At 31.2% G+C, this 22,175-nt stretch overlaps 4 protein-coding genes and 2 long non-coding RNA genes across 7 annotated transcripts; 3 read left to right on the top strand and 3 right to left on the bottom strand.

Annotated features, from left to right (window-relative positions):
- Positions 1-27: 27 nt before the first annotated feature.
- LOC118073658 (glutaredoxin-C4-like) lies at positions 28-964 on the bottom strand. Of its 2 annotated transcripts, XM_035094310.1 has the most exons (3): positions 807-964; positions 370-484; positions 28-301 (listed from the first exon to the last, which is right to left on the bottom strand). In XM_035094310.1, exons 2-3 carry the CDS (start codon positions 466-468, stop codon positions 104-106), a joined length of 297 nt encoding a protein of 98 aa, XP_034950201.1. In that variant the 5' UTR covers positions 469-484; positions 807-964; the 3' UTR covers positions 28-103. The 2 variants fall into 2 exon arrangements, with proteins under 2 accessions (XP_034950201.1, XP_034950200.1); XM_035094309.1 differs by lacking the exon at positions 807-964 and having other exon boundaries at positions 370-516.
- Positions 965-1,021: 57 nt separating this feature from the next.
- Positions 1,022-8,623, top strand: LOC118073660 (uncharacterized). Its single transcript, XR_004691125.1, has 5 exons — positions 1,022-1,295; positions 1,364-1,840; positions 5,634-6,041; positions 7,333-7,482; positions 7,776-8,623. It is a non-coding gene; the product is annotated as an uncharacterized lncRNA (long non-coding RNA).
- Positions 8,624-9,957: 1,334 nt separating this feature from the next.
- LOC118073569 (mediator of RNA polymerase II transcription subunit 16-like) lies at positions 9,958-13,170 on the top strand. Its single transcript, XM_035094143.1, has 7 exons — positions 9,958-10,236; positions 10,316-10,462; positions 10,532-10,733; positions 10,808-12,232; positions 12,305-12,515; positions 12,602-12,857; positions 12,956-13,170. The coding sequence occupies exons 1-7, from the start codon at positions 10,175-10,177 to the stop codon at positions 13,077-13,079; spliced, it is 2,427 nt and encodes an 808-aa protein (XP_034950034.1). The 5' UTR covers positions 9,958-10,174; the 3' UTR covers positions 13,080-13,170.
- On the bottom strand, positions 13,077-14,664 carry Txl (Thioredoxin-like). The gene is made up of 4 exons (XM_035094145.1): positions 14,415-14,664; positions 13,999-14,257; positions 13,488-13,774; positions 13,077-13,403 (listed from the first exon to the last, which is right to left on the bottom strand). Exons 1-4 carry the CDS (start codon positions 14,510-14,512, stop codon positions 13,190-13,192), a joined length of 858 nt encoding a protein of 285 aa, XP_034950036.1. The 5' UTR covers positions 14,513-14,664; the 3' UTR covers positions 13,077-13,189.
- Positions 14,665-14,824: 160 nt separating this feature from the next.
- LOC118073570 (sperm-associated antigen 6-like) lies at positions 14,825-21,930 on the bottom strand. Its single transcript, XM_035094144.1, has 8 exons — positions 21,819-21,930; positions 21,487-21,749; positions 21,185-21,395; positions 20,765-21,117; positions 20,367-20,669; positions 20,090-20,248; positions 15,600-15,745; positions 14,825-15,083 (listed from the first exon to the last, which is right to left on the bottom strand). The coding sequence occupies exons 1-8, from the start codon at positions 21,841-21,843 to the stop codon at positions 14,939-14,941; spliced, it is 1,605 nt and encodes a 534-aa protein (XP_034950035.1). The 5' UTR covers positions 21,844-21,930; the 3' UTR covers positions 14,825-14,938.
- On the top strand, positions 18,118-20,060 carry LOC118073572 (uncharacterized). The gene is made up of 2 exons (XR_004691123.1): positions 18,118-18,246; positions 18,363-20,060. It is a non-coding gene; the product is annotated as an uncharacterized lncRNA (long non-coding RNA).
- Positions 21,931-22,175: the final 245 nt, after the last annotated feature.

Here is a 22,175-nt window from a genome sequence, read left to right as displayed (position 1 = left end):
AAGTCTTTTAATTAAGTAAATATATTATTACAATTTTCAATAAATTTTTATTTAGATATCAATATCTGTGTAATTTCTTTTATATTATATCTAAGTACAAGAATTAAAACTTCTTTGCCAAATCTCCAGCTTCATACAATTTTTTAACATCTGTTCCACCTCCTAAACATTCTCCTTTAACAAATACTCTCGGCACTGTCCTAGCACCAGTAATTTCCTCCAAAATATTTTGAATTTCATCCCCGTCATCCCTCTCATCCAGTTCTATAGAGGTATATTTTTTTGCCATTTTATCAAAAACCTAAAAATGTAATTAAATAATAAATATCATCAAATAAACATATAACTATAATAATCAGTGAAACTTACTTCTTTAGCCATTTTACAATAAGGACAATAAGTTTTTGAGAAAATAACAACTGTATCAGAATTGATGAGTTGATCAACCGTTTCTCGTAACACTGGCATGGTGATAAATTTCGTACTAAAAATTATACCCATTGCTAAAATTATTCATTATTCAAAAGAAATAACATTTAATAAAATGTCTAATCAAAGTGTTGTAGAACGTCATTATGCACAAAACAAATGAACATCATTGATAATACTATATATTAATGCGTCGCGAACAAAATCATTTATTTCATTATTAAATGACTGAAATGTTTATAAAGACAAAAATTAAAGAAATGCAACTATTGTTTAGTATAAGAATATCAATTATTACTCAATTAAAGAAACTAAAAATTTGAATTAAAAATATTAATGATTTGTTGTATAAAGTACTTTTTTTTATTAATACGTACAGATAAACAAGTTGATACAAGGTGAAACCGTAACAAACTATTTCAAAGTGTGATTACTCCAGCGTATGTGCAATTTACGCGTCGTGTAAAACCACGAACCAATGAGTCACTAGAGTTTTACTACAAGTACGTAATATGTAGTGTATATTATGTGACGTAAAGAAAAAAATCAATTTTTTACTGTCATCAAAATTAATAGTAATTGGAATCAGAAATGGATGTTTGAAATATTTATGTACATACAATACTAAATATTTGAATATTTTACAATTAAAATATTACAATACTCTGCTAAGTATTCTATGTATGTAAATATTTGAAACAGCTAAATTGTGACAAGCTAACGATTCTAGTATTTCATTTTTTCCGGTAATTCAATATATGTATATCGAAGTGACCTGAATGTTTCTTTTTTCTTTTACTTTTTTTACTCAAAAATTTTACTTGTTTTTCGTGTATTTGTAAGAGTAGATTCGAAAATGAGCTGTCGTAAGTTGGGCACAAGTTTTATTTTACTCCTGCAAATTTACATTAGACTTACAGCAGTCTGTTTCCAGATCCACCCAGGACTATCAGTTCTTTCATCTTCAAAAATACTTAATACCAACCTTCATACTTTTTCATCACAATATTATTTACCGCTTTTAGCACTTCATTTAAAAAAAGTATTCATACGATACAAGCTGCCAGCTTCATTACATGTCTAGTAAAAAATTCGTTCTAGCGGTACAGGTTTTGTTCATCAGGATCAACGTAACGATCCAATTATAAATTGTACATCCAAACCAATCCTGTATTGCTTTTCAAAGGAAATTAATGAATTTTCATTACTTAATTTTTTATAAATAAATCGATAAAAATTAAATCTGACCATCAACTAATTTTTAAAATTTTTCTATCGTAGTAAAGAAAATCAGATTGTAGACTAGATGTCCAGAATATATTGTAGAAGATAAAATATAGTCCAGTCAATAAGAGCTTAACTTTGCCATTACATTCTGAGTTGATCACTTGCAGCCAATGCCCAAATTTCCGTAAGTGTTCGTAGATGAATATACTAATAGATGGAGAGCTGGTGAACGATTTGCTCGAAGTACTTTATACCATTCCAAATTGTTTTTTAAATAAACTTTATATTAGTGTAAACTATTTGCCAAAATCTGGCAGTGTAAATCGGGTTCTAAAAGATTTTTTTATTTTTTAATATTGCAAAAAAATAGCGAAGCTTGTTGCAAAGATTGCCGATTTGATGAATACTTTATTTATGAAATGAACAATAAAATTAAATTTAGTGAGTATTACACATGAAGGATCATGTGAAAGTCACATATAGTCCAGTAACCGTGCAATTAAATTAGCGAATTTAACCTCCCATTTTGAACCGACGTTTTTCAGATGTAAAATTGCATGAGGACTCTAAAAAAATTATTTGCAGGCATAAAAAGTGTATGCGTAATTGCGTTTTTTTGTTATAAACAATTTTTGCCTGTTTCAACCTGCCCATTTTCGCTTATAACTTTTAAAATATTGAGAAATCACCCATATTGTATAGGACATTTTTTATTCCTTATCGTCTAATAAAACTTTTTGTCACCTCACTTTTTTAATTTTTTGCTTATTTGTTGAGTTATTCAATCTCATAAAAAAAACATGAGCGTGCCAACAATTTTTCTGTTACCACGTGAATTTGTCAGTATTACAGTTATCTAAAGGATCGTATGTATCGATATCGCGGTTTACCAACTGCTCGACTTAACGGACCGATCGCGTGCGCGTGGCCAACCGGACAACCTGTCGAACGTTTCGGACCTCTGCGGGTGCTGAGGTGTCCAAGTTCCAGGGTCATCTTCTTGATCCATTCTGGTTGTTGGTCTGGATTCCAGTTGACTCCTGCAGCCTTTCTGGCCTCACGCGTAAGTAATGGCCCCGCCGCAAACTCCGATTGGGGCCGGTTTTACTTGCGGATATTTCCTTAATTACGTTTGATTCCATATTTGCGCGTCGCAACACGAGCTTGCCCAGTCAAAGGAATGCCTTGTGCTTCTAAATCGAGTGGATGCTTGAGTAAACCCAATAGGCAGGGTACTTTCGAATCCGTAACTGCTCAGTGAGCCTCACCTGACCAAAAATGCGAAGCTCCCCCGGGCCCCGCATTCTTAGCATAGAAAAAGTATCTTTTGACCTCTCGCAATGGAGTGCAGGGTAAAACTTACACAGAGGCAACTCGACGGTTCAATGTCAAAGCAGCCGATTGGGAAGCCATCGGTAAGTTGATACCCGAGCTAGAGAGCACACTTTCCGCTAGACCATTGCTGGACTCTCCGATAAACATTGACGAATTCACTGACACTCTCGCAGATGAGTTAACGGATATTTGCGAAAAGTCCATGCCGCGACGTAAAGCACCAAGGAAAGCGAATCCTTGGTGGAATAACCATCTGTCCCGCCTTAAGCGCAGTGTATATAGACTGCGCCATAGATTCTAACGTACCAAAAAGCTTGGTGCAGATACCCACCGAATTACGACAGCGAGACTTCGATACCGCCAACAGGTAAGGTACTCGACAAGGTTTGAGCCGAAAGAGTTCTGAATGCGCTTCGCACTAAAGAGGCTGGTGGAACCCTGGATTTTAAGGAAACAGCCGAGCGATTGCTGGCAGTACATGTGGTTGATGACTACCCAGAAAAGGACACAGATGAACAGAGCAGGATAAAGATAAACACTCTCAACCTACCCAACACAGACGATGCAGAACCGTTCAACAAAGAAGAAGTCAAACAAGTCATTCGAACGCTTAAGAATGGAAAAGCTCCAGGATTTAACGAATGCTTGACTCAAGGTGTCTTTCCTCGGGCTTGGAAGGAGGGAACAATTCGTATGCCCTTGAAGAGTCCCGACAAAGATGTAGTGGACCCTAAATCATACCGCCCTATATGCCTTTTATCAGTATTAGGCAAAATCTTCGAAAGACTTATAAAAATTCGTCTTTCAACTAGCGTCCTTAAACAAGGAAACATTTTAGACCACCAATATGGATTTATGGAAGGGCGATCAACGGTGGATGCAATACTGGCGGTGCGAAGAGCGGTGCAAGAGTCCACGGAACGTAACGTGGTTGCAGTGCTCTTCGATATCTCGGGCGCGTTTGACAATGTATGGTACCCCTTAGTCCTGGAGGGACTAAAGTCATGAAACTGCCCCAAAAATATCTACAAGGTAATGCAAAATTACTTCACAGATCGTACAATTAGCCTATCATGGGGAACTGCACGGGGAAAACGATATGCAGCGTACGCGGATGATCTAATTGTCATCATAGATGGCAATTCAAGGGAGGCCCTTGAAGCCAAAAGACAGGCAGTCATTGACACAATACTCACTTGGTGCAAGAATGCCAAGCTCGAGCTATCAACAACGAAGACGGAGGCAATCTTTATGAAGAGAGAAATAAAACTTATAGGCAAGAAGAATTACAGGGACAAAAACAATCCCAACTACAGAGAATATAAACCACATCTCAGAAGAAAGAAAGACAGGCATGAATGTAAACCGCCTAAGATTACTATAAAGGGTAATAGAATAAAGTACCCAGAAGTGGTTAGGTACCTGGGGGTCTGGTTTGGCAGAGACCTTAACATCTCCACGCATATTCACAAATGACGGGCGCAAGCGGAAAAGTTATTCCATAAAATAAGACGCCTTTCGCGAATGCGCTGGGGACTTACTTATCACACCTGTCTAATCATATATAGAGGGTACTTCCTGCCGGTGATTGCTTATGTATCCCCGGCATGAAGCGATTTGTGCAATGCTAAAGATTGGCTGATGCTTGTGGCCGCACAGAGGAGCGTCTTGGGAGTTGTCGCGCACGCTCGCGCATCTACCCTGAGGGACGGCCTCTGCCTGGCAGTGGGCGTCCCGCCTATACGCATAGCAATTGGTGATCTCAATGCGCGATATTCACTTCGCACCGACGAAGTAGTTACATACAACAACGTTAGAATCTCCCTAAACGACAACACGTCAGAAGAATCGCCGACGCCGATAATGAACCTCAGGTTGCAAACACTAAAAATATGGTAGGCAGAATGGGATGCGTCTGAGACGGGCCGCAAAACATAACACTTCTTCCCGAACATAGCAGACTCGATAATAAATGGATACGCCTGAACAACATAATGACGCCAATATTCACAGGACATGGTATATTCTGTGCACATCGTGCACAATATGCCACCGAAACAGATCCAACCTGCCTTAATTGCAATAGGGGAGATGAGGACACAGTGGAACACTTCTTGCTGCACTGTCCTGCATATAGAGACAGACGCACGAGTCTCATAGCGGTCATACGTTCGGAAACGAACGTTGACCTTAGATCGACATGGTCTGAAATAGCACCAAAGTTTGTCCAAACGAAGGACACATGTAGGGCCCTCGAACAATTTGTCAAGACATGCGCGGGAGAGAAATTGTTCGAGGAAGTTAGGAGAATCCGCGAGGCGGTAAGAGAGAAAAGGAGGGTAGCGCAAACGGGAGCAGCAATGCCCAACACACAGAATCCTCCACCCCGTAGGAGTAGTAGGTCATTACCAGCGCCGTAAGAAAACATAGCTCGTGAACTTCATTGATCCACACCTAGGTATTGTCGGAGCACCTAGGCACAGGTTGCAGGCCTGCAATCTTCGCAAAACACCTGAAACCTGTGGATCAAACGGATAGGAATTTCTTACGCAACAACAAACAATGATAACAAAGCAATAATAAACTTTTTATATATTTCAGGAAACATCCAACTCCAACACTAACCATTTTCTTTCTTTCAGCTGTTGACAATATAACGGTGCTCCTCTAACACCATAAACAACTTGGGCCGCCGATCAAAGCGGATAAAACTAGTACTACGGGAGACTGAAATCCAAGCCCGCATCCGGAGCCGCAAAGTCGAAAAACGATATGCAGAGAGCCGGGTGCTTTCGGTCAATTGAGGTTGGACTCGTAGTGGTATGTTGTAAGGCCTTGGGCTAGATGCGTGTATCCTCGTGCCTTTCTAAAGGCACAAGAATATTACGTCCCAAGTAACGCTGTCACTAGAAGTAGAGTCGTCCCCAGAGTTATGCTCTAAAAGGCGAGGTACTCAAATAAAATGTCCTTCTCAGGACAGGGAAACAAGGATAACCATTCACTCATCATTGGTGAAGTCAACATCGGCCTTCTCACAAACTTCCTATCAGGTATAACCCAATTTCTCCTAGATCTAAAAACTCACGATAAGCACTCATCATCAGTCGACCAACTTCTTAAAACCTGTAACTAGCTTCTTGAGAGCGTTAATCATTCAATTATGATTGTCTAAACTCTCTTTCTCACTCTACAATCATGGATCGTGGCCTAAAAATTTAACATTTTCTCGTTGGTTTCATTCTCTCCGCCAAAAATAGTGATTTAAACCTTCCATTGACTGGACTATAGTAGTAGGGGAAAAATTATAACAAATGAAGGGTCTTGCCGCTTGTTACTTCTCCCAATCATTACTAGTCTGGACTCCGAGTGATCCATACGTTTCTCGATCGATTTTGTGTATCTATGCAATGAAAAGAGGAAGCATCCGCGGATATAAATCAGTGATCATAATTATTTTCAGTGTACCATTAAGTTCTTTTTATGAAAGAAAACACGAGTGTTCTTTGATACACAGATAAAATTGACATAAAGACAGTGAACTACTGGAACAACGTGATAGATGAGTGCTAATTTATAGGATTCTTGCCGAACTCGACTTTGCGGAGAACTCCAAAGCATCTTCTGAAATCATAAGTTTTCAACACATTTACTATTTATTGATTACTTATGGATTGCAAAAATAGATTCATTAAAATTTTATATTTGTTACATAAGTCAAATTAATTCACTTTATAATAAAGTAGTAGCAGTAAAGTTGATTGTAGTAAAACTCGCGAAAATTCCAATGAACGCATAATTCGATTAGTATTTCTTTCATATTGCATAGTTAACGTAATAATGCCAATTCTGTATTCTTGTTCTCTCGTCTTAAGATTTTATAAGTATTCTACTTAGCAAGCAAAAAAAAAGAGGTAAAGAAGAGTATCTAATTGCATAATGCAACTTTATCATCGGTATTTTTTATTCCTTTAATACATTGTCAAATTATATATTGTCGAATTCCTGATGTAAAAATTACAAGGTGAATAATACACATTCGTAAAAAAATCTGCATTGTAAATATAAGATTATCATTTTCACGTAAAAGTTTAAACATTTTATGTTAATATAATGTTCTTTCGGTATTAGTACTGTACTATCTAATTTGGCTTTTTCGAAATTAACTCATAAGACAAAAAGAAAATTTCGGAAAGAGTACGCAATTTCTTAATTAATATAAATTTTTTAAAGCTTCAATATCATTGCATTAACGTTGAATGAGTAGGAAGTAGTAGGTTTCATGGAAACGTTAAAAGTGTTTTTGTAGAGAAATTACTCTAAAATTGTCTTTTTTTAATATAGATTGATGAGTGGATCCTCAAGAGTGTTCGAGAGCTTGCTTATTGGAATAATTAACTGTTTTAAAGATTGCGACGATATAAATCATTGCCAATTCATCAAACTATTGCCGAACTCGACTTTGCGAAAAACTCCAGAGCATCATCTGAAATGGTGAGCTTTAAACACATTTACTATTCATTGATAACTTACCCACTGCAAAAATAGATTTATTATAATTTTCTAGTTATAATATAAATTAAATTGGTTTCCTTTCTGATAAAATTAAGTGCAGTGAAATGAACTGTTTTACAATATTTTAATTTTGTATCTTCCCTATCTTTTTTATCTATTTATCTGTAATTCAGTTTTCCGACAGGAGTATTTATATTTGATAAACGTTATCTTTATTCTTCTGTTTAGTTTCATGAGTTTATCATCAAGTATTTTTTATCTATCTGATTTAGGATCAACACGAATCCAAAAGATTCCGTGGCTGTGACAAATGTGGACGTCCTGATGCATTGTTCGACATCATCGGACGACGAAGCTGAGCGACGCCGTGAGAAGATCCAGCGTAAATCAATCTACATTAATGAATTTATGAGCCACATCACTAAACGACATCACGTAAAAAATGATCCTCGTGCCTCAACCAATGTTAGCACCGTTTCTGCTTCTCTCAGTATTCCGCAAGACAATAATATAAATAATTCAATAGTTAATCCAATAGATACTAGATCCAGTTCGATAAACATGAGTACTTTAAAAACTGAGCTATTAGATTCGCTATCCGAAATTATTGTCCCCCAAATTAAAAATATTATAAAAAAACAATTCGATTCTTTTAAAGAAGATTTGATAAATTCTATAATTCAAAAAAGACATAATTCATTCTGAAAACCTCCTCAATTTCCATTGAAAACAATCCAAGAGTTTGAATCATTTGAGAACGATCCCCAACTTCAGATGTCATTACAAAATTTTCTCGAAAAATTGGGAGGAACTAATCTTCAAATAGTGTTAAATAATTTTATGGTTGAAGCAGTTTCTTCTCAGTTATCAGTTCAGTTTAACTGGAAACAAGATAAAAACAAAGACAGCCAGCAAACTTTATTATTTCAATCAAAACTTGCGAATGTATTTTTTAATGTATTATCTAATTACCCGTTTCTAACATAGTAAAGTAGTAGTTATAATAAGATAAAACTAATTATAAGAATGATAATTTATCATAATTAAATTAGTCACTAGAACTTTTATTTAATAATAAAGAATATGTTTTGTGATGAAAAATTGTAAGTGTGTGTGTGTGTGTGAGAGAGAGAGAGAGAGAGAGAGAGAGAGAAAGAGAGAATTGTTAAAATTATTTGTTTTTATAATAACTACATCAATATGTATTTTTTTAAGAAAATTGAAAATATATGTATTAAGCTAAAAATAAATTTCTATTCTTTGAACACCTACATTTAAAATCGTCCTCATAGAAATAATTTCAATTATTAATGAATAATAAGAATCGTTGTATTTAAATGTAGTTCACATGCTTAGCGACAATGTAATGAAGGGAAAAGAAAATTTCGTAATATTAATAGATTAATTATTTAATTAACAATACCGCGTAATTAAAGTATCTATTGTATTTAAAATTTTCAAATTCAATTTTATCTAGTAGTGCCATTTACAAATATAGAAAAATTTTTAATTTTTGTACAAGCCTTTTTTTTAAGAACGTAACTGTGCTAAAAGATGCCTGTAAAATTAAAATGGGCACCACTCCAGTGTAAAGTGGAGAGATCATTACATTAGAGACGGCCTTCATTCTGCCGTAAGTCTGCTGTATAAAATCTCATCACGGCTGTCTGGATTTTTGAAGTTTTGATACCAATAAAGATTATTATTGAAATTTCACGCAGACTCAACGTAACAAATTTACATTATCGGGGGTTATTTTTGCAATATGGGTTTATATCAATATCGATTACTATTTCTTTTATTAATAAAACTAATTTAACTCCATTTACAAAAATAGGGCTTAGAAAGAAAAAAAGTCATTTGTTAGTCACAGTAAGAATCAAGATTTTTATTTATAAGTCCAATAAATTTACATGATACGAAATGTAGGATCAGCATCAAGTTTTGCTGGAATCTGTTTCGCAAGTGTTTTTTCTTCATCATTAAATCCAATTATCGACTGAATTCTTCAATACTGATGTATAAAAAAATTTACATAAATGAAATTTTTCAACTGTAATTTTGTACTTATTGAAAGAACAAATTAGTATATATTTTCCATGCAACTAAAATTAGATATCAAAATAACTTAAATAATTATTTGCCACCTTCATAACTTAACCAAAGTTTAATGTATGTGTACATGAAAACATTTTGGCAGAATACTTTTTTAAATATCTATTAAGAGTATACTCATTGCTATTCATGGTTATGCATATGTGTATAACCGTGATTTTTAAATTACAAAACATTAATGAAAATCTTTTGTATTTTCTCTTTTAAACTTTTCATGTGCTTTCTTGAACGCTTGCGCAGTAACATAAAACAATGTAGAGGGGGTAACAATTAATGGAATTTTATTATTGTTTATTTTGTGTATAGTGAATGCTCACTTAATCGAGCTACCTTCATAACCTCAAAGTTTTTTCTCTTTGTAAATAGACTGTAAAAGTTCTTCTGTGTTATTCGCAATATTTTTATAGTATTTTAATGGTTTCAATGTTCAAATTATAATTAGATATAATATATCATACATAGTTAGTTAATTAGAACAATAGATTGATATAAATGTATATTTATTATCCGATAATTGAATAGTTTAATTTGAACATTCATTAGGCAATTTTCTAGAATGGATCTGCTATATACCGTGAACCGAAAAACATCTGCAAAATCCTTTTTTCAAAATGAAACGTAATTTATTCAGCATTTTTAATATTATTATTCATTAAACATTTATGATATTAATATAATATTGAATTATATTTTATAGCCTTTTTGATGGTCACAGCCTATGTACATTGTCAAGTCGCAATATTGCAGCGTTTACAACTACTGTATGGTTTGATGATATTCATGGGAAAACATGGGGATCTCATGTCTATGTCTGTGATCTTAACATGCCAACACAATCTCATCGGTAAATAAGTAATTTTTTTTGTTTTATTAATTAAATTTGGTTTCTAAATGATAAATTATTTATTTTTAGAGTTACATCGTTTACATCTCATCCAATAACTGCTTTAGAATGGGATTTATGTGGTGATAAATTAGTAATTGGAGATCGTGCGGGCAATGTACAGTTATGGAGTTTTAAAGATTACGTTTTAAATGAATGGATACTTATCGGTTCAGCTACATTTCCTGGAGAGCATATTCTTGGTGCTGTTTGGTTTCATAATGGCAAAAAAGTAGGAATTTATTTAAACATTCGTAATTAATTTTATTATTGACAGTTATTAATAATTAATTTTATAAATTTCAGACAGCACTGGTAACCGAAAAGAAGGATAGTATTTATTACAGTGAAAAGTTCAATAATTTATCATTTGCACCTTCAGTGAGACAATTTGGCGGTAGAGCAGCTGAAGGAGTGTTAGTAGTATCAAGCACAGGAATGGTAGCAACAGTAATGATAACTAAAGATCTTCAAAATCCAGTTTGTTATGCTACTGAAAGTTTAGGTACCACACGTCAAAAGATATCAGCAGTAGACATATGTTATGGCAAAAAAGGACATTTTTTGATTGCTGCAACAGGTGGAATGAGTTGTTTTCCAATTAGATGCTATCGAGTGTTAGTACGAAAAAATGAAGATAAATGCAGTATAACGTCGCAAGCATTGCCTAGTTTTTTCTTACAAGATGGTGCATTAAAGGATAGTTGTACAGACATAACACATTTAAAATTCGTCGTGCGTGAAGATGCTGATTCGTTAATAGTAGCAGCTAGTGGTGAATCTGAATCATTTGTGGATGTATGGGAATTACGTGAAAAAACTCAATCAGTTCATAAACTATTTCAACCAAATAATCTAGAATTCAAAACTGTCGTTTGGCAACATCAATCACAATATTGCTGTCAATCACCAGTAATTGCGATTGCTACAACTAAAGTGCCAATTGTTACAACCCTACCTCCACCTAGTTCAGTAATTATTGCTTTAGCCGACTCATCAATTCATTATCTTACTCGAGATTCATTAAAAGAAGTGGCGTCTTCATCATTGAATATGTCATTACGTCAAGATGAGCCAAGTTCAAAATACTTTAAAAGTTCTGTTACAATTTCTCACATTGATATCTCTTGGTTAGGCTTTGTACTACTTGCCTGTGATACTCAGGGCAATATGTACGTATACAGACTGATGCCTGATGGTGGAACGTCAATAACTTTAAGCTACGCATGTACGATGTTGGAATACTGCCTAGTAACTGGTACTGATTGGTTGGATTTATTGTTTTGTCTTAGATCATCAACGATAGAAGCGTTATGTGAAAGATTTGATTCCTCATTTAATCGCCAAACTGTTACAACTCAGCAATATCACTATATACAATTTTTGTGTATAAAAATTTCATTATATCGAATGTTAGTAACAGGACAAAGTAAAGCTGCAGATTTATCATCATTACTAATGATTCATAGTGTTGCAACAGCTTTCAAATCTTTGTTGCGACCTTCTGATCTTATATCACATGATAAAGGACCTGCTGAGAGTTTAGCTGCTGTAATTAATGAATCAATCACTGATGTAGATAAAATTTTATTACATCTGGATCCAAAAGAATTCACTGTTGAACCAAGTACTTTACAATCTTTGAGACAAGTTATCCAATGGGTCGCTGATTTAGCTCTTAATTTGCTTGCCAAATTACCAGAACAAAGAATGCAGATGAAACCCGGTGGAGTAAGTTTATTCATATTTTTATTTATTTTTTATCTTTGAAATAATTATTGACGTTATATATTATTTTTTTAGTATGAACTTTTGAAGGATTATAAAGCTTTAAACACCATCAGAGAGCTTTTGGTAATAATTAGAATATGGGGATTACTTAGACCGTCGTGCTTACCTGTCTTTTTCCGGAGTGCTGATAATTTAGATGTTTTAGCACTTTTATTTAGATTATTATCTAAACTTGTACAATCTAGTGGAGATACCACACAACAAGTAGACGATAGTCATATTGGTGAGTTATTATTTGAATGCAATATAATTTATTATAATAATAATAATAATAATAGTAATAATATTTGCAATATTACTTTATTTTAGATGATTGTTGTCTGTTGCCGAATCAAATAATGATTCCACAATTACATCAGTCTAATAGTATAATAGCTATCGCTACTCCAGTATTATTTTATCAAAATTTACCTCTTCAACTTGAACATGGAATTGAACCCGAACACTTACTATTTGTACCTGAATTAAATACTATTGAAGGCTGTATGCATAGTAGTCAAGTAGTTGATACAATCCGGCATGTTTACTTAGGAAAACAACCATTGCTTGTAAAACAGTGTACGAGGTAAGAACATATTATTATATTATTACTGTTTGAGAACTAAAAATTAAGTATCATCATTAATTCATTGCAAAATTAATTTTCATGATTCATGTTAATAGATGCGGCGGAAAAGCACAAGTACAAAATATGACAAGAACAGCAGCTATTAGAGCATGGGATCAACGTTGGACACGGGCTTGTCGTTGTGGTGGAATTTGGAGGATACATAAAACATCGGGATAATTTATATATATTTTTATTAATTTATCATTTTATAAATCATTAAAAATACAGAATTATTTATTGAAATGCTATTAATAAACAAAAAAATGTACGAAAAGATATTTTTATATTTAATGGCTTTCACCTTTTGCTCCAGCTACTCTTTTAAAATCTTCCATTTTTGTTGTAGCAATTGGCGAGCCAATAATAGCTAAATGGTTGATTTGAGTTGTTTCTGTACCTGTTTGATTGTCTTTAACGAATATTTGTAAGTTCATAACATTTTGAAATTTAACATAACGTAAAGGTACTGGATTTCCTTCTTCTAAATCTTGAGGTGTTAATCTGTAATAATGAATAATTACATAAATAAGGGATGTAATTTTCTATTTTATTATTTGTCATTTATTTTAGATAAAAAAAACCTACGTTATATCTTGAACACTTGTAGTGGAATCAGCTGAATCAAAATCAAGAGTTCGAAGTTGATTAATAAAGATTCTTAAATTCTTAGGTCCTTTATCAGCAGGAGCTTTAATCTTTAATGAATGTACTTTGACAGCTTGTGTAAATGTTATTGAAATGATCAATTGTTCATCACAATCACTTTCAAGATAACCAGGACCATCGGCAGTTAAGCATTTCTCTAAATTATGATCATCTGACTCATTTAAACATTCACACTGTCCTTTTAAGATAAAAGATGACAAGTCCATCTGTAAATTTATTTTGAATTGTGATTGTATGTTGAAAAAAATACTGTTAATTAGATGAGGAAATAAATGTTTAAGCATTAATTAGAAAAACTGGTGTATTTAATATTTTGTGTTCAATATAATTTTGACCAGTCTTACTGATATTTACTCCAATAATACACAACTAAAGCTAAAATAATCATTCCGAAAATGTTATAATATAAATCAGATTTTTTATCTCGTACATGTCCAGCAACTGGTCCATCACTATCTCCAGAACCGTAATATTCGATGATTTTTGCCTCTAAACCTGAAGGATTAGCTCCTTGGCACATGCCAAGTTTTGCACGATTACGATAGAAAATAAATGTCGGCATAGAACTGACACCTTGGCTACTCGCTGTTTCAGCACATTTATCAATATCCACTTTCAAAAAAATTGCATTGGGATATTTTGTAGAAAGATGTTCAAAAATTGGAGCTATTCTTTGACATGGTCCACACCTAAGAGAAGTTATTAATTTAATTTATTAATTGAACTAATTTTTATTATTTACATTCAATAATTATAAAATTGATTCTTGTAACTTTTGATGAGAAGAATTAAAAAAATATATTTATTTTTGTCAAAAGTATGTAAGGAAATAACCTTAAAACTCACCAAGTTGCAGTAAAATCAACAACGACAAGTTTTATTCCTGCACTAGCCAATTCTGTATGGAAATGACTGTCATCTTGCACTACACGTACTAAGCCCATTATTATAGATTATTGTTTATTATTACTCAAATAATAAGTATTTATTATTTGAAAAATGCTGTTCAGGAATGACTAGTCACAATTGTGTTTGAAAATGGATCCCTTTGGCTATCTCAAAATCGAAGTAAAAATCTTTTTGTTCAGTAGAGACAATTGAATTTACAACATTGAGAAATTTTATTTCCTAAATCAATATTCAAGATTATTTACTATACACTATTTATGGTTGGCAACTCTGTATTATAAAGTTCCCGCTTTTTTATGCATTCTGACGGCAAAGACTGAAACTACATATAAATTTTTAAAACCCCTAAAATAATAAATATTTCTATTATAATTTTTTTCCGATCATATAAGTTCCTTAAAAATGATCTATATTTTTTCTATGAATGTTTTATTTTATATAAAAATATTTTTATTCTCCACTTAATCATCATAGTTAAGTGACAAACTAGAATCAGATGTTTCTGATAATTGTTTACATTCATTTCCAGTAGTAGAAGAAATAACTTTAGGTTGATATTGTTCAACTTTTTCTAATATAACATCCGAAAAGTCAGGAGAGTAATATCTGAAAATAACAAAAAATAGTAATTATATAATACTGCAACAATTAATACATTACAATTATCGATTGTTTAAACAAAAGTATTGATCCATTTACAATCGTAATAAGAAAAAAAAGTAAAAGTTAGCGGCAAAATGGCGGCACTCCCGTTGTACAATGATTTTACAAGACTTCAACAATAATATGAGAAAATATTCAACACAGGTTTTTCCAAATATATTCCTGTGTTTTGTGATAAATGTTTACACAACTGATTAATTGTTATTTAAGTGAAGATGACATTTGATTAATGTGAGTGTCCAATAATGAATAAATATCATTTAAATGGGTTAAGTGTAGAAGTACAAGCCAATGCAACTAGTGTTTCCGTGAGTGTCAATTACTTAATTATAAATTGAACAATCAAGTATACAGGTAGTAAATTATTATTAAACATAAGTATCGTTGTTTAAATATTAGAAAAATAAAAATTAATGAATGTCAAGTGATTTTTTTTTCATTATTGAGTAACTGAAATACCTGATGATTTCTTCTGGAAAACAGGAATATATTATGTTCATGTACTCAAAAATTGATGAACCAGGGTCTACTTTAATTTCTTGAATTTTTCTTAATCCTCCACTTGTAACAAAAATTCTTCTAGCTCGTGGATCATGTGGTAAAATCTTTAAAATAACAAAAATTTAAGAATGTGTAAAAATTTTTTCTTTTCGATACTTTATAATAAAAAATGATAATTTATAACTAAAATAATCAAGATTTTATCGACAATATTGTAAAAAATAAATAGTTAAGTGATTGAAGTAATAACGAAGCTATAATAATTAATAATATCTAAGGCTTCTGAAACCTGATGACCTATTCACACTTTTTGTGTCACACATATCTACATCTTATTTAGTACTTGATAATTTTTTAAATCCTGTCCTTGTTATTCATCAGCATGTAAATCGATTTTTAATTTTAATAGTTGAAAAGTATTATCAAAAACTTTTATTTTTTTTTATGATTGCTTATATTTTATACATTCAAATATTGACAATAAAATAACATTATTATTTTTTAATAAATTATTTGTTATGATTTTAATTATTATTATCATTAAACAAGGAAGTCGTTATTATTAGTAATTAATGAATAGATGGTAAGAGAGAATTTTTTATTGAATCATTTTTAGCTTTATAATAGCTCTAATTGGAATTTACTCAGTCAAGTTATTTAATTGATGTTACTAATTCATAGTTGTTTATAGCTAAATTTAATGAAAAAATAGAGTTCGTTGAATTTTCTCAGATGTTTACATCAAATTGGCAACTATCCAAGCGGAAATTTCCGATGTAACTGCAAGTAAAATTTGTATATTGGGTTGATTCGATCGTGCTTTCCTTATTCGTTCATATGGATATTTATTCGATATTCTAGAGGATACAATTTATTATAAATAGATTCACGAAAGTTTTTATTAAATAATATTCGTTGAAAAAGTTAAATTAAAAAAATATTTCTAGTGAATTGTTAGAAATCGAACATTTGAACTAATAGTTAAATACGGATAACGTATAAGGAGTAATAATAATTCTGCTAAATTAAAATAAACGTTGACAAAAACACATTCATTGTCTGAGATGGTTGTCAATAAAAAACAATCAGTCTTTATTACTGTTCATTATTAGATCGATATGATTAATAAATAGCTGTGTATAATAAATGTCTATCATATTAGTCGTAGGAGTATCATGAGACGAAAATAAAAAGTATTGACATTTTCAATAAAAATAAAATATATTTAATAGGAAATAATGAATTTGAATGAAGACAGTTTTAATCAAATTTTTTTAATTCCAAACTTGCAATATTTTTCCTGTAAAAATGATTGAGTGAACATATAGTGAGTTAGTTTTTGATTTATTTTTGAAATTTTAGTTTCAAAGGTAATTTTTATTATGACGAAATAAAAAATATTAATGCATTTCTTTAAGGAAACAAACAAATGACACTAAAAATAAATTTTTCAGATAATCTACTCTAAAGATAACTGATAAAATCATTGCCACACATGCTTCGATAAATATCATCAAATGACTCATGATTGGAGTGGAGTAAAAACGACGCAGAAAATCTGGTGATCGACAGTCGAAGCTTGGATTTAGCTCACGAAACATACTTTCAACTACTGCACATTACTGTTATTAATATTAATAGAAGAAGTTCAATTTGAAGTACCCAAAAGATAATAAAAAAAAACTCAGACTTGAAAGAATAATGAAAGAAGACCGGTGGATGATCAAATTCTATCAATTACTGGGTGCAAGAGAAGCTCCAGGACGATCACTAAAAATTCCTGATAAATTGATTGAATTGGATTCTATTATTTCGATAGAGTCAGAGATTTTTGTTGCTGTTATCATCACTACATCAGCATGATCGAGGTTCTTCGGGTCATGAGATCCTAGTGTAAACAAAATGGAATTTTAAATTCGAAGGAAGTGACACAAGTAAACAATTAGAAGAGATACGAGACAAGTTTTATCAAGTCAGAAGATTTTATGTGTGACGTCGTTAGAATTGAACAAATAAGCTGAAAGTTTATCATATAAAAGCTGCTGAGACTTGAAAAATTGCTGTATAATAAATTAGAATTGTAATCAAGTAAAAGAAGTTTTTTTGCAACGTGCTTTAGTATTCAAATTCCTGATTAGTTAATCATTTTCTAAGTGAGCTCTATTCATTTCTGTGATCTAACAATTATTCAAAATGATTAATAATCAATCAAGAATTATACTAAGTTCAAATGATCATAACTATAGACATAATCCAGTTTCTGCTAAACCATCTGTTGTATCTGTATCAAGTATTGATTCAGATGTTAGCGATCGAAGGGATGTACGTGAAGCTTTATACTCAGGAATTTTCCGAAGACATCGTAAAACAATTTTGGTACTTGGAAGTTTCCTCAAAATGCTGAGGGTGAATAGAAATGTTAATAATTATGCTAGTATTAAAGCAAACGATGAGATTGATGAGTAATTATCATGATGTGAGACTTAGACATTTATTTATTATTGTTATTATTATAAAAATATTTCTATTCTTTCAATCGTTATTAAATGTTTCCTTAATTCTTCAATCTTTTACTAATGGACGAATACGTGTTCAACTTATAAATGTAAAGAATTTTTTTGCTATGCCTATTTATATGTATTTTTTCATTCAATTAATTCGTTAAGCCATGTACAAATGGCTTAGAAAACCAACTGGCACCATGACAATTTTTTTTTTCAGAGAAACGTGAACAGATTGCATGCTCTGAGTCGAATAATCGCCTTGATAGCAATCAGGCTTGATAATATCGCAGGACCAAAATTTTTTTGAAAACTTCAATCAACGAACTTATGTTTGAATAAGTATATAAATTTAATGACTCTGGCAGTTTTCGATGAAAAAATTTTTTTCCACAAAAAATAATTGTACTCATCAATCATTTTTGACTGTCAAAATTAATATTGAAATTGGTAAAAGGATAAAAAAATTTTTCATACTGCCAACAACTGCGATTACTAAAAAACAAAAGAATAATTTTTAGTTTACATTGTGAATTTTTTTTGCAACTAAAGTTTTGTTAATATCAATACAACACTAACGAGAGAATGATATAAAGAAATATTTGAAAAAATCTTTCTAACCGAGCTTAAATTTGTTAATTACTAATAAATTAGCCGTAATGAACTTTTTTAAAATAAATAGCTTAACTGTTTTTATAAGAGCTAAGAAAATAAATGTAAGCTAACACGTAATCATCAAGTATATATGCCTTATAATCTATCAATAACAAATATTTTTATTTCTAACTGTTTAATGATTTTTTAAATCATTTAATCGTTTTTAAATCAATTACTTACACGCAGTAAAGTATTTCATTTCCAATTATATAAACTGCCAGAAGTATCTGTAGTAATAAAGTATATTACAATAGAATTCATAATATTCAAACCAATTTAAACATTTTCTTAATAAATCAAACAGAATGTTGTGTATTTACAAGTTAAATTATATTAATTATTAGAAATTAACTATTTGGCCGATAAAACAATCAATTAAAAAATGTGTCAATATTCGATTATATAAAGTGTATAAGAATTTTATTAAAAATAATATATATAATATTCCGTGATTTTTTAAAAAAAAACTAAATCTAAATGATTTAAAAATTATAAGAAAGATGAAACAAGAAGACTTTAATATGCTATAATAAAGAAATGTTATTTAGTAAAATTATTAGGAAAAAAACCAAATTACGCTTAATATAATTATTCTCGGTACTTTAGTGCGTGCTAAAAAATCTTTTGTATTCAAAGACTGAAGGTTCACTAAATAGAAAAACAGGCTTTTACACCAATATTCAATAATATTCTTCCCATCATGAATAGATAATAATAAAATAGAAAAGAAAAGAAACAGAAAGTTTTAATTCATAGCTGCAAATTAAATATATAACTGATATTGAATACCTAATTAAAAATTTGTAGCTGGCTTTTTCAAGTTTGACCAATTTTTGTGAAATCGAAGTTTTTATATAAAAACATTATTTACATTAAAAAAAAGTAGTACTCGCAAACAATAGTAATTAAATTAAAAAAAATAGGAATAAATTATACAAAATTATAAAAATAACAAAAAAAATTAATTAATGACTGAAATAATCAATCATACTAGAATACATACGTTAGATAATAGCATTATGAAAGAAGATATAATACAGATGAAAAATAAAATTATTGAGAGAATAATAATATTTGTTGCAACTGAGTAATATGGCTGTACACACATTCAATTGAACTTTATATCATCACTTTATAAAAAATATATATGTACAATATATAGATATAGATATAAATATATATTACAATTAATTCATATGAAAAATATATGTATGTACATACATGGAGTAAAATATAACAAGCTATTAATATGTTGAACATATTTAAATACATCTTTAATATATTTCTTACCTTACTAAATTGTCCTAAAACATATTTCAGTATTTCTGGTGGACCGTTATTCAATAAAGGTTCAAGAGCTTCAGTATTTTGACAATTTTTTACAATATATTTCAAACTAGTTTTAATTTTTTTCTTTAGATCATCAGAGCTTTTCGGATTGCAGTAAAACTGTTAAAAATTGATGAATGATTTTTTTATTCTAATTTTAGAACCACAATAAATGAATGTAATCATTTAAGAATATGAAATTCAAAATAATCTCGTGAAAATTACGTGATTAACTTGCCTGTAATAATTTTGGTAATATATTTGTATCAGTAATTGCTTTAACACACTCTGAGTCGTGTTTTCCTATTTGTCCCAAGGTCCAAATTATTATTGCAAGAGCAATATCATTCGTTTCCTGTTGTAATAATGTTGATAATTGAACTGCACCCTTTGATGTAATGATCATTGATGCTAGGTGATCTGAATGGCCTGCTATATATCCTAACGCCATTATTCCTGGTAATTTAGATGATGAATTTGAAACGGAAATTAATTCTATAAGAGACTTTACTCCTCCGGAATTCACTACTAATTGAGCTAACTAGAATATCATTAAATACTCTTATATATGTATATGGATATAATATTATTAGAAAATAATTGCGATCAAATATTTTCTGATTCTGTTTGTGTTACCTCTAAAGAATGTTTACAAATTTCCCGAATAAGAATAGCAGATGCTTTGCGTATGCTGTCATCAAAATGTGTCATGAGTAATAAAATGTCAGGTAAAATTTCAGCTTCAACGACTGATTCTGCTAAATCAGCTGAATGTTTAGCAATGTTACCGAGAGTTAATAATATCTGACGCTTCAACTTAATATCAGGATTAGTTAATGACTTTGCAAGAAAAGCTATTGCGCCAGCATCAGCAATACTCTGTCCTAATTCTTGTGAATGTTTACTTATATCACACAAAGCTGATACACTTATTTGTTTAAGATATAGTTCCGGCTCCTGCAAACACATCACGAGCAGTGGAACTGCACCTAAAATAGTCATGAATTCATTTAGGATTATAAAAAATACTAAATATAATTATTTTTAACTATCAACCTGCACGAACAGTGGTTTGAGCTAAAACTTGATTATGCCTGGCAATGTATCCAAGTGCCCAAGCTGCTGCTTCTTTGACTCGAACATTGAAATCATCTAAGCAAAGTATAATTGTTTCTAATCCCCCATCTTTTATTATGATATCAGCTAATTCTGGCGAATGCTTAACTACGGCACGAAGTAAAAATAATACAGCTTTTTTGTAAAATTCCTAGAAAAGAATTGGATAAATAGACTTTAAAGGCGTTCTATCTGTAATAATTATTTATAAAGTATTTAGCTTACATTTATGATTATCGTACGTTTTGTTTTCCAATATTTTGTAATAGTGGTGGAATGACGTCTTGTTGTATTACGGCATAGGCAACTTTCTGATTGTAATTAGCCATTTTACTAATGGCTATAATTGTTGTTTGCTGAATAGATGGTTCCACATCTAGTAGTAATGGTCGCAATAAATTCAAAACTCCTGCAGTTTCTAATGCAGGAACATTGTGAGGTTTTGATGCCAAGTCCGAGATAGATTGAACGAATCGTAAGCGTGCCGTTTGATATTCATTTAATGCTGAATTTTAAATTATCGTTCATATGTTGTTTATATCAATAAAACCTCGCTGTTACTTATTTATGTTACCTTGTAAAATTATACGAGCTGCCATACTTATTACATTTACATCATAATTATGAAACAATCTATTTATTTACTCAGATCATTCGGCCAAAATGTCAACAAATGGAAGATGTTTGTTTTCAAATTTTTTGAGGTTATTTTGTAATCGTCTCCATGGTAACCTTTTATATATTTGTTGATGTATGAGTGCACAACATACGTTAAAAAAAAATTGTCATTGAGATAGCGCCATATTTAAAGATGGCGATTTACATGTAAGATGCCATGTTGAGAGCGCTATTTGTATCTTATTGAGACTGGGCCATATTTAAGTATTATCACCTTAAATTTTTTTCCACAGAATATCATGTATTTATTGTT

Source organism: Chelonus insularis, unplaced genomic scaffold, assembly GCF_013357705.1.
Source record: "Chelonus insularis isolate UGA/USDA-ARS -01 unplaced genomic scaffold, ASM1335770v1 scaffold_362_pilon, whole genome shotgun sequence".
In the NCBI taxonomy this organism is placed as follows: domain Eukaryota; kingdom Metazoa; phylum Arthropoda; class Insecta; order Hymenoptera; family Braconidae; genus Chelonus; species Chelonus insularis.
Note: the sequence above shows the minus strand (reverse complement) of the source record. Positions and strands in the feature narration are given on the sequence as shown.